The sequence below is a fragment of the Coffea arabica genome, chromosome 9c, assembly GCF_036785885.1.
Source record: "Coffea arabica cultivar ET-39 chromosome 9c, Coffea Arabica ET-39 HiFi, whole genome shotgun sequence".
NCBI lineage: Eukaryota > Viridiplantae > Streptophyta > Magnoliopsida > Gentianales > Rubiaceae > Coffea > Coffea arabica.
Window position 1 is genome coordinate 38,212,672 of NC_092326.1, and position 12,512 is coordinate 38,225,183.

Genomic DNA, 12,512 nt, shown 5'->3' on the forward strand with positions numbered 1-12,512 from the left:
GAAATATTTTTAATGGAAAACTCCGTAAATTTATCAATAAAAATAAGTGAAAAAGGAGGAGGGTATAAAATCTTACCTCCAAAATAGATAGAGTAAGAATCAATAAATACATAGGGAGTACTATTTCCTTACAACAAACCATCTAAGAGAAGGAAGATTAGTTCTAACAGATTAAATTGACCCTAAATATTTTTAATTTTGTTATATGTAACACAATTAATCTGCATTCCATCATCCAACGTGAAAGTGTTGTGAGGAAAGGACGAAAAAGCTCTCAATAAAATTGTTTACTTATATGTATAAGACATAAGATATTCTTTGCTACTCTTCTTCTATGCAAGTGCAAAATGCAACAAAACTATCACATATAAATTTGAAATCCACCTAATCTTCCATATTTTTTTTCCAATTGATTAGTTTTGACAAATTATTACTGGAATCAGATCATATAGTAGCAATTGTCGACAGCTAAATTTGAAAAAAAATTAGAAAAAAGGAAAAAATATTAGTGGTAAGCTGAGTAATTAGTCTTTACTCTTTAGCTACCTGACTACCATGCATGGGGGTAATTAGTGCCCCTTTAATTATAAATTATGGGTTGCAAACTTTTTTTTTTCTCTAATTTTTTTTTTTCAAAATTTAGCCGTCCACACGTGCTACTTAAGCTACTGAATTCCAAGAACAAGTTACCAAAACCAATCAATTTCAATTAGATTAAATATGCTTAAAAATTAAACATTTAGTACTAAATTTACTTTTGTCCAAACTTTTTTTTTTCGTTAGCACTTTTGTCCAAACATTAAGAACTAAAATTGTCAATGCTCCAAATATTTGATACCAGAACTTTAATTTTCTCTTTTAAAAAAACACTTGGAGATATTCACATGCTGAGGTGAATTTACCCACTTCAGGACTTAGTGGGGCAAAGCAAGTAAACTGTACATCTTAAGGGAGCATTTTGTAAATAAATATTTTGCGTACAATACAACAGTGGGATATATACACAAATTCCTATTTGGGGATAATTTCAAAAACCTTTCTGAGATTTTTGACAATATCACTCGGCTTCCTTGAAATTTACATAATTACAAATACCTCCCTTGTTGTGATAAAAAGACAATAATGCCCTTTAGCAATAAGGCCCGGCAATAATGCGCAACGGATCTTCTGTCCCACACCCTATGCCACTCTCTGTCCCACTTTTTATTAAATTGCCATTTCTCATTCATAAACATCATGTTTTAATTCTTTTTTGTTTCCTTAAGATCCAATAACTATTAATTAAGTAAAAAATAAATATAACAGCTTCAAAAAAGCAATATATAATAGAAAATTAAAAAATACAGCAGAAAATTCATAAAAAATCTCATTTTTTATGCATTTTGATTTTTTGAGTTTGTTAAATTTTGTGTATTACTCAATTAATAGTTATTGGATCTTAAGGAAGCAAAAAAGAATTAAAACATGATGTTTATAAATGAGAAATAACAATATAATAAAAAGTGGGACAGAGAGTGGCACAGGGTGTGGGACAGAAGATCCGTTGCGGCAATAATGCCCTTCAATAAGGCCCGGCAATATTTCTCTCAATATGCCAATGAATCTGCAAAATCATAAACAAACAAACAAATTCAGTAGCCACTTAGCACAAACTCAATCCTGTATCTATACCTATTAAAAATAAAGGTACAAAAAAGGACTATGGCTAGACTACGACAAAATTAAAAGGCATAATGGAACTTAGCAATCTGCAGCAAGGATCACGTCTTTAAAGGGTAATTACAAGTGATAGTGTACCTGATTAGGATAGAAAATAGTACAGGCCCGTCAACAATTTCACTTTTTAGCTTGGACCACCTATAGAATCAACTCCACTTTGTCCGTAGAAGGACATGTCCAATACTTGCGCAAGAATGGTATGAGGTGAGCTAATTCTTTTGAATCAGATATGAATATATTTTGTATATGATCATAAACAATAAAAAAAAAAACTTATATATTCTCTCATTGATCACCTCTTTTCAATTATCTCTTAAAGAAAATTTTGATAGTTTTATATAGCCTAAATAATATTATCTTTGGACATGGCGTTGGACATAATTTCTAAGCTTAAGAAGGCAAATGTATTCAATTTAACAAAGAGAAAATAAATCTTCAAACATCATAGTAATGACAACTAAGTCTGATTTTTTACTTTCTCTTCACAATAAATATACAAGAAAATTATAGTTTAGTGAGCATGGTTTCAGGCCATGATAAAATAAGAACAAAACAAAAATAACACTAAAGAATCTTACATTTGGTATACCCTTTCTAATGGACATGTCCATTACTTCAACAAGAGTGGTAATTACATTTGTTGACAGCCATGATAGGAGCAGTTAACATTGGATTAATATCCAAATACATACAGATTCAAAAAGAAACATAATCCATGAACCAACAACATTACAAGTTCACCATAACTCAACCTAATTACAACCAGCAAATAAAGTCTAATGTCTCATAAACTATAGTTGACACAACCAAATACAAAGAGTGGCAAATTAGATAAACATCTAAAAGGCATCAGCAAGTATTGCTTCCAATTTCATTTGCGTCGTAGACAGTGACAATTGTATATAGAGCACCCTTCACAGCCCTCACAACAAAACTTTTCCCTCGAGTTCACTTGCAACACGATCAGTAAGATGCACATTCTATCAACCAATTGAATACAACAACTCATTGGCATGACAAATAATTGGTCACACAAGATAATTTTTCACTTTTATAGCTAAGCCAAGAAAAAAGAAGTACCTCTTGCTGCGCTTGAAATAAACAGTGAACACTAATACCAATCAACTTTTCAGCCTTGTCTCCCATGGCTACTACATTCAAAGATCCAGTCTCATCCGTGATCATAAGAGTCACGCAAGCCCTTACATTACAAATTTATAAACAACTCAGCACAAAGAAAAAGCAAAGGCAATAATTCCCTAGATCAGGCAACTATAGAAACAACACATAAAAAAATTTACAGTAACCAACATAAAAACATTATACCTTGGGTAAATATAAATCGCTCGCCCACACACATGATCCCCCAATTCAAAGCAAAATCGTTAGGAAGATAACAATGTGGGCAGGCCAAGTACCATAGTCTACCCATCATATACTCAAGAGACACTCTACCCTTTATCCAAGCAGTTCCCATATCCTACAGTCAGAAACATACATAAAAATAAAAAAAAATGGGTATTAGCTGATTTAGCTAACAAAACAAAAAAGATTAGAGGGAGAAAAAGCCGCACCTCCAGAAAAATCAATGGCACACTCACAAATTTAGTTGCTTGAGAAATCGATGAGATTGGACTTATATGATTAAAAGTAACCAGAGGCAACAATACACATGGGTTAGCATAACTCCGTTCATGAAGCATCCGAATCAATTGCGAACTTTTCCCCTGGAACCTAAACAAAGTATACTGATCTGTCAAAGACAAAACATAATAAAGCCTAAAAGCACAACAGGACACAACAAAAAAGGAAACAACTTCAAAACATAAAAACAACAAAACCACACCCGAAGATTTCCTGCTTGCTGTACATCCGGTGAAACCAATATAACAGATGAGAATTGAGTAGACAATGACAAATCTGGAAAAGACATCGAGAAATTATAGTAAAAAAGATCAATTACTACTGTATTCAAACAACAAAACCTGCATGGACCAAAAAACAAAAAGCCAAGTGAAAACGAAAGAAACCTACAGCTATTTGCAATGACTCTAATCCTGATACAAATTACAAACAAATTCTCTGCAATATTAGCCAAAATAATAGTCCCCTCTAGGGCCTCGAACTCATTCCAGAGTGTCAATAATAGGCTTCATGCTTTAATTACAGTGTCAAATAAACAAAAGTTATCAAGTCAAAGACAAGCAGTAGAAATAACAGACAGAACAAAACTAAAATCAACACCTACTCATAATTAACAATTACATAGTCCCGTGCAATAGATGGTCCCCCTTCAAAATAAACCTCCCTGACAGGAAAGGCACAGAGAACAATTCCCATGATATCTGCCAAGGTCCAAAAAAAGACCGGTGAAAATCACAACATATAGATATAGTCGTACCCATCACAAAAAAAACAGTTTAATCTACAATGCATTACTTATGAACTTTTCTATCTCAGCAACAGTGTGACACAAAGAAATAGAGTCTAACGCAAAATAACATGGAAGTTTTGGAGCCTCTATTTCAAATACTTCATCAATCATAGTTTGGTCAGTCAAAACCCAATAATAGGGATAAGATCCAATAGCCATGCAATCAGGGATCTTACAAACACGAGCTTTGGAAATACGGTACTTTCTAAACGGCACAAGTAACTGGCTAACACAATTGATGTTACCCCAATTGCAAGTGCAGTAGCCTTCATACCCTAAAAGAAACAGAAGCACAGTCAGTAAAAGCATCAAGGAAAGCAAAACAACAAACCGGCAGAAATCTATACCTGAAAATCAGAAAAAGCAAAATAGCGAAACTTTTTCAGTAAATCGCTCCCACAGGTTGTCTTTATATGCGATGCCTCGATAAGCTGAACTTAACATGTCCAACAAACCATGTAAGAATTAACCTCCGGCACATGTAATACCCCCTTAACATGCTCTGACCACATATCTAGCGAACAGGAATACAGATAAAAAACAATTAGAAAGAGAGCATAGCAAAAAGATGACAGTAACATACACTAAAAGCCACCACAAATAAACACTGTATAAAAGCCAAAACATTAAATTTCAAGAGAGCACCAAACAAGGCACTACCAAAAAGCTAAAACTCCAAAAAACGGAGAACAACCACAAGCATACAAGAAGCAAATGGAGCAAACAAAGCAAACCATAAAAAAATGAAAAAAACAAATGAAAAAAAGGGAAAACAATTTACCAATCACAAAAGTACAATAACAATGCAAAATAGATAACAATAGTCTACCAAGGGAAAAAAGAAAAGCAAATTATCAATCACAAACAAACTACTAAAAATACAGCAAAAATTGCAGCTAAATAATTAGCCAACCTTAAAAACCCACAAAAGAAAGGGCAAAGCAGAAACACCAAAAAAAAAAGCAAAAAACTACAAAAGACAGAGAATAAAAAATAAATTAAAAAAAAAACATACAGTGACAAAGAAATAAGAAAACAAATAGATACAAAACAAGACCATTTTTGAAGATAAAAAAAATCCCATAAAAGACAACATTCCACTACCAAAAAAAAAAAAAGAAGGAAACCAACAAACAATTAGTTGGCCTTAAAAGTCCACATAATCAAGAAAAAGGTAAAATACATTCTGAAAAAACATCGAACAAGAAAGACAAAATCTATATTCTAGGAGCCCCAAAATACCACAATAAAAAACTCATTCCACAAACCACAGATAAAACGTTGGATGTAAAAAAAAGAGAAAAAAAGCCAAAGGAAAAACAAACCAGCAAGAAGTTCCAACAAGAAATCATTCTTTTCTTGTTTCAACAAGAAGTAAAACAACAGTAAGAAACTCCCCCTTTTCTTTCTTCTTTTTGGAACCTCATACGCTAAAAACAGCCGGGAAAATAGCACAAAAAAACCATAAAAGAGAACAATGGAGGCAATACCTTTAAAATGACGAACAAAAACAATTGGCGGAAGATACTTCTATGCTACCAAACTGCAAGAATTCCAGCCGTAGCAAAAGTAAAAAAAAAAAAAAAAAAAAAAGAGGAAACGGCGGGAGTACTGCCAAACCACAATGATTCCAGTTTAAAATCGATGAAGAAACAATCGAAAAAAATAGCACCAAAAAACCTATAAAAGAGAACAATGGAGGCAATACCTTTAAAAAGACGAATAAAAGAAAGCGCAACTGGCAGAAGATACTTCTATGCCACCAAATCGCAAGAATTCCAGCCACATCAAAAGAAAAAAAAGAGGCAACGGCGGGAACTATCAATGTAGAGAAAGTGGCTCTAGTCGAAAAAAACTACATTAATTGTTCAGCTCCGTCAAGTACAAAAAAAAAACCATGACTCAGCAGAACCAGTACAGCTGCAGTGAAGTAGAGAGGTGACCAAAAAAAAAATGAAGAAGAGAAGTGGAGCTGTAATTTTACAACTTTCTTCAATCCTGGCACGTGAGTAGCACAAGAGCCAACCAAAACCAATGTTTTGAAAATCAGATCGGACAGGCCGGTTCGATCGATCGAACCGTAAATTGATCATGCCTTCAATCCGGTTCAATCACAAAGTCAAAGAATTAATTGAACCGATTAAAACCGATCAAGACTCGATTGAACTGATAAAATTAGTAAAAATCGGAAGGTTCAACCGGTTTTTATTAATTATTTATTTTTTAAATAAATATTTTAGTTTTATTCAAAATTTTTAATACTAAAATAAATAAAAAATTATTAAACCTTTGAATCGGAATTGAACTGATTGAACCGTGAATTGGAGGGTTTTTCGGTTCACTCCCCGGTCCAGATTTAAAGACATTGACGAAAAACAAGAGCCTCAGACCAAAACCACTCCTTGGCTCTTATTCTATATATATGTTGATAAACTCCCACCACCCTACCGCCGCTATCTCGCATCTTTTCCTCCCTTCATCTCCAATTTATTTAGAATCAGTTTTCCGAGTCAGATTCTCTGATTTCTATTGCTCATTCAGGTCTGATTGTAATCTACGAACACATCTGTCTTTTGTACTGTATTTTTTCATTTTTTTCCAGCTGGATTTGTTATTGTTATTGATTGAGTGTAAGGATTAGGGCTTTTCTGAAGTCTAGGGTTAATTATCGAATGCTGTGGTTAAAGGTTCGACCTTTGATTTGTTTCTTCTATCGGGAATTTTTATTGATTTTCTTGGTGAATTTTATTCTTTTTGCAGGTTTTTCGCAGCTCAGATTTGTTGAATTAGTGAGTTAGCAACCATGGCTTCGCGATTTTGGACTCAGGTTTGTGCTGCTTTTTTTTTTTAAAATTACCAGTATAGCCTTCTACCCGGGCTTGTGCGTGTGATTTGGCTGTTGCCCAGACTGAAGCTTGAATCTAATTGTATTCACAGTTTATGCCGTTTTGACATAAGAACTTTCAAGTTTCGATTTTTTTTTTTGTGCTGATGATATTCTAGTCAAATACTCCTTAATACTTGTGTAATAAATATTTGGATTTTGAGGATTTTTTGGTTTTCTGGTGGTGTGAAAGGGTGGACGGATAAGATGCTGGAATTATGCTTATGGCTATGATTTTTTTTTCCCTTTTTGCTAAGTATTTGGATTTTTGGGATTTTTTTTCCGGTGTTCTCCCGGCGGTGGGGCTTGAAGATTGAGTGAATAAGACATTTATGCTTATATGAATTTTCTTTGGCTTTTTAGTTTCCTTTACTTCCCTTTTCTATTTTTTTTCCTTTTGCGTTGTTTACAATTGAATATCTTGTCCCAATGGATGCCGATATTATGGTCTTGAAGCACTAGTGAATGTCGTCTGTTTGAAGGTTTTATACTGCATGCATTGAATTTTTTTATTATTTTTCTGGGATGTGGGATTGACATTTATGTTTGGGTTTTATAGGGTGGTGACAGTGAGACAGAGGAGGAGGAGAGTGATTATGAGCAGGAGGATAATGAGGTCCCAGTTGAGGACATCAATAAGGCAGCCAAGAGTAAGTATCTTCAGGGCAGTGATACTGAAAGTGATGATGAGGATGGGCAAAAGCGTGTTGTCAAATCTGTGAAGGACAAGCGGTTCGAAGAGATGACAGCTACCATTGACCAGATGAAAAATGCTATGAAAATTAATGACTGGGTCAGCCTGCAAGAGAGCTTTGACAAGATTAATAAGCAATTGGAGAAGGTGATGCGAGTCAATGAGTCTGACAGGGTGCCAAATGTTTATATTAAAGCTCTTGTTATGTTGGAAGACTTCTTAAATCAAGCGTTAGCTAATAAGGAGGCAAAGAAGAAGATGAGCAGTAGTAATGCTAAGGCACTAAATTCGATGAAGCAGAAGCTGAAGAAGAACAATAAACAGTATGAAGAGATGATTAACAAGTATAGGGAGAATCCTGAAGTTGAGGAGGAAGAAGATGGAGATGATGATGACGAGGATGGGGAAGATGAGGACTCAGAGTTTGAGGAAGACCCTTCAAAACTTGGTATGGAATCTGATGCAGAAGAAGATGAGGACAAGGAAGCTGGTGAGGATGATGCAAATGAAACTGGTCCAGGGTGGGAAAAGATGATGAGCAAAAAAGATAAGCTCATGGATAAACAGTTCAAGGACCCAAGTCAAATCACCTGGGATACAGTCAACAAGAAGTTCAAGGAGATTGTAGCTGCAAGAGGAAGGAAGGGAACTGGAAGGATTGAGTTGGTTGAGCAACTCACATTCTTGACCAGAGTTGCCAAGACCCCTGCTCAGAAGCTTGAGATTTTATTTAGTGTTGTCTCTGCGCAGTTTGATGTTAATCCTAGTCTAAATACTCACATGCCCATAAACGTGTGGAAGAAGTGTGTCCAAAATCTGCTTACCATACTTGATATTTTGACTCAATATACAAACATTGTGGTTGACGACATGGTAGAGCCTGATGAAAATGAGACACAAAAGGGGACAGATTATAATGGTGCTATTCGGATTTGGGGAAACTTAGTAGCTTTCCTTGAAAGAATAGATGTGGAATTTTTTAAGAGCTTGCAGGTCATTGATCCACACACCCGTGAATACATTGAGAGGCTTCGGGATGAGCCCACATTGGCAGTTCTTTCTCAGAATGTGCAAGAATATCTGGAAAGGGCTGGTGACAACAAGGGTGCAGCGAAGGTAGCTCTTAAACGGGTTGAACTCATATACTATAAACCCCAGGAGGTATATGATGCAATGAGGAAGTTGGCTGAACAGAATGAAGGTGGAGAAGGTGAGGCAGATGGGGAACCAAAAGCGGTTGAGGAGAGCAGGGCCCCACCATCATTTGTTGCAACTCCAGAAATTGTGCCGCGGAAATCCACCTTTCCTGAGAGTAGCAGGACATTGATGGACATCCTGGTTTCGCTCATCTACAGGTCTGGTGATGAGCGGACTAAGGCCCGTGCAATGCTTTGTGACATCTACCATCATGCTTTACTGGATGAATTCTCGACATCGCGTGACCTATTGCTGATGAGTCACTTGCAGGATAGCATTCAGCATATGGATATTTCCACTCAGATACTATTTAACAGAGCAATGGCACAACTTGGATTGTCTGCATTTAGGGTTGGACTTATAGCTGAAGGACATGGTTGCCTGTCTGAACTGTACTCCGCTGGACGAGTGAAGGAATTGCTTGCTCAAGGTGTCTCACAAAGTCGATTCCATGAAAAGACACCAGAACAGGTACTTGTTCTTTCCCTGGCTGTGATCTAGTTAATTAGTCCACGCTACATAACTCCTCTGTTAAAATGCTGACCTTATCTTGCATGTTCTTTTAAATGTTGACCTTATCTCACATGTTCTTTTAAATGCTGACCTTATCTCACATGTTTTCTGCCTATCTAACTTAAAAAATAACAGTCTCCAGTTTTCCCTCTTGTATTTTCTACTTCCCTCTTTCCCTTCCCCTGCTGTAAGTGAAATACTTATTAGCAGTTTGAGCAGTTGCTAGTGTTCTATGTTTATTAGTTTGATTAGGAATAGGTTTATGTCGATAGTTCTCCAGTGTTTGTGGCCCATGAGTTGTCTCATGTCCTTTCTTTCTTTTTTCTTTTTTTTTTTTTGTGTTGGTCCTTTTCTCTATATTTTTCCACTAAATTTATTGTGAGTTGAGTTTCTCATTATTTTTTTGTATTTTATATTTATTCACCATAGGCCAATTTTTGGTTGTTTAAGATTTGTAAGCATCGTGAATGGTTAGCCTCAGTTTCCTTCTAGGTTTGATGTAGGAATGTTTGTGTTTGGATAATAGATTATTTGGGATAATTTTTTTAAAAATACTGTGGCATTTTTTTTATGTGATGTATATGAGATAAAAAGGTGGTTGGAAAATGTATTGATGATACAAGCAAATAAATTTTTGGTAATAATCCACAAACCAAACAATTATATTCTATGGTTTCTGCTGTAGTGGGTGTATCAAATAGTTTTGCTTGTCAAAATCATGAGATGAAGGCTATGATGTTGACTTCATGCAGTAAAACTAATGAACTACAAATTTAGTGATTGTATTGACTAGGATTGTAAAATTCTCAATCCACTTGTACTCCTTGATTCAATATGAAATTGATATCCTCTGCCTCACTTTTTTAGATTGACTGTATAAATAATCAGAGGGAAACTAGATGTTTAGCATCTGTATGTACTTCGTGATTCACAGCTGGCTAGCTTTTCCTTTGGAACTCCTTTGTGGTGTCGCTTGGAGGATTGATTTTTATCAATGATTACTATTTTCAGGAACGGATGGAAAGGAGGCGCCAAATGCCATACCATATGCATATAAATCTTGAGCTTCTTGAGGCTGTCCATCTGATTTGTGCCATGCTGCTTGAGGTTCCTAACATGGCAGCCAACAGCCATGATGCTAAGCGCAAGGTTATCAGCAAGACTTTCAGACGGCTGCTTGAGGTGAGTGAGAGGCAGACATTTACTGGTCCCCCTGAAAATGTCAGGGACCATGTAATGGCAGCCACAAGGGCTCTTAGGCAGGGAGACTACCAGAAGGCCTTTGATGTTATTAATTCCCTTGATATCTGGAGGTTGCTCCGCAACAAGGACAGTGTCCTTGAGATGCTAAGGGCTAAAATCAAGGAAGAGGCACTTCGCACCTACCTTTTCACATATTCATCCTCTTATGATTCGCTCAGCCTGGATCAGCTTGCAAAGATGTTTGACCTTTCAGATAAGCAAACTCACAGCATTGTCAGCAAGATGATGATCACTGAGGAGCTTCATGCAAGTTGGGACCAGCCAACCCGGTGCATGGTGTTCCATGATGTTGAGCATACTAGGTTGCAGGCATTGGCATTTCATTTGACAGAGAAGCTGACTGTTCTTGCCGAAAGCAATGAGAGAGCACAAGAGTCGCGAATTGGGGGTGGAGGATTGGAAAACCTTCCCCTGAGGCGTAGGGATGGCCAGGATTATGCTGCAGCAGCAGCTTCTGGTGGCACTGCTAGATGGCAAGACTTGTCTTTCTCACAAGGCAGGCATGGAACTGGTGGGGGTCGGACAGGATATAATGCCGGAGGAAGAACATATTCAGGGCAGGCTGGTGGCTTTTCTAGGGACAGAACTGGTCAGTCTCGTGGAGTTGGGAGAACTTACCAAACTGGTTCAGCTGCCAGGGCGAGCCAGATGGATGGTTCCACGCGAATGGTCAGTCTGAACAGGGGAGCCTACGCATAGAGTAGCAGAAATAGACGAACCAGCACTGCAATAACGCATCTTTTCAACCTTTTGAAGCTCATCCATTTTATTTAATCATCCTGAAATTATTGATTGTTCTACAGAGGAGTTTGGTCTGTGATTCCCAGTCAAGCCTTTGTTAACTTATGAACGGATACTTTCTTTGTTCCGTCTTATTAGGAAAGTTTTGTATGTCAAAAACACTTTTTTTTAGCTTTTTGAAGATTTGGCTGTGGCTTGTGTGTCTGGATTCTCTTCATCTGCTGAAAACAGCGAAACTTGGGCGAACTTTTGAATAGCTTCCAGCTTATGATTTATGCCAGCATGCATTAACTGTGAATTCATCTTGTTAGGTATTTCTAGGTTTTACTTCCATACGCTGCAGTAACGTGTCACTAATTTGCAAGAAATTTCCTGCAACATCTGGGCAGTGTAAAGAGAGATGTGCTGGGAAAAGTGGACTTCTGTGATGACCGGCAACTGCAAGTATGCAAAGCCTGTGGCAGCAGTAACCATTTGTTTCACCTGTTTACAGTTCTTTGGCATCGGATATTCACCATTGTCTCTTTCTTGTTTGTTTGAAATGAGCAATGTCTGAAGTCTTTTTAAGAATTATCATCAAAAACTATTTTGAATCCAAAGATGACATTGGCTCGTTTTGGAGCTAGAAAATAAACAATAAAAAAAGAAATTGATCTTAGGTCATTCACAAAAAAAAAAAAAAAAAAAAAATTTGCCATGTGAAATGTAAACAACGTTCATTCGGCCCTCGTCACTAGCTAGCTTACAAAAAATAAGAGTAAATTTTATATACATTGACGGTATACATACACTATTATCGTTGATTCTGTAATATGTATATAAAGGCTGAATTTTAAATTTAAATTTTTTAACCCCGACAGCATAACGTCATTTTATAGATAGTCATACCTGTGCAGCTTGTGTTCACATTTTGCGCCGCCAGATGTCAAGTTTGGGAGAATTTGCCGGCCGGACCTCCAGCAGCCCCGCCTCCGGAGTATTGTTTACTGATTGTTGGATCTTAAGAAGTAAACTTTCTTCTGTTTAGTAACAAGACTGGATAATTTTGAAAACAACGTTTATAATTA

General features: G+C 36.5%; 1 protein-coding gene and 1 long non-coding RNA gene across 6 annotated transcripts; one reads left to right on the top strand and one right to left on the bottom strand.

Annotated features, from left to right (window-relative positions):
- Nucleotides 1–1,516: 1,516 nt before the first annotated feature.
- LOC140014287 (uncharacterized) lies at nt 1,517–6,114 on the bottom strand. 5 transcript variants are annotated; one of them, XR_011821010.1, is made up of 10 exons: nt 5,862–6,114; nt 5,644–5,764; nt 4,501–4,667; nt 3,968–4,428; nt 3,566–3,639; nt 3,294–3,453; nt 3,046–3,199; nt 2,800–2,920; nt 1,798–1,902; nt 1,517–1,603 (listed from the first exon to the last, which is right to left on the bottom strand). It is a non-coding gene; the product is annotated as an uncharacterized lncRNA (long non-coding RNA). The 5 variants fall into 5 exon arrangements; XR_011821008.1 differs by lacking the exons at nt 1,517–1,603; nt 1,798–1,902 and adding an exon at nt 2,279–2,699 and having other exon boundaries at nt 3,968–4,064; nt 4,330–4,428; XR_011821007.1 differs by lacking the exons at nt 1,517–1,603; nt 1,798–1,902 and adding an exon at nt 2,279–2,699 and having other exon boundaries at nt 3,321–3,453.
- Nucleotides 6,115–6,535: 421 nt separating this feature from the next.
- Nucleotides 6,536–11,743, top strand: LOC140014285 (eukaryotic translation initiation factor 3 subunit C-like). Its single transcript, XM_072064846.1, has 4 exons — nt 6,536–6,694; nt 6,914–6,980; nt 7,597–9,399; nt 10,453–11,743. The coding sequence occupies exons 2-4, from the start codon at nt 6,957–6,959 to the stop codon at nt 11,401–11,403; spliced, it is 2,778 nt and encodes a 925-aa protein (XP_071920947.1). The 5' UTR covers nt 6,536–6,694; nt 6,914–6,956; the 3' UTR covers nt 11,404–11,743.
- Nucleotides 11,744–12,512: the final 769 nt, after the last annotated feature.

Coding starts and splice junctions, on each gene's coding strand:
- LOC140014285 (XM_072064846.1), top strand. CDS start 6,957: ATGGCTTCGCGATTTTGGACTCAG. Junction 6,981..7,596: donor CTTCGCGATTTTGGACTCAG/GTTTGTGCTGCT, acceptor TGGGTTTTATAG/GGTGGTGACAGTGAGACAGA. Junction 9,400..10,452: donor ATGAAAAGACACCAGAACAG/GTACTTGTTCTT, acceptor TACTATTTTCAG/GAACGGATGGAAAGGAGGCG.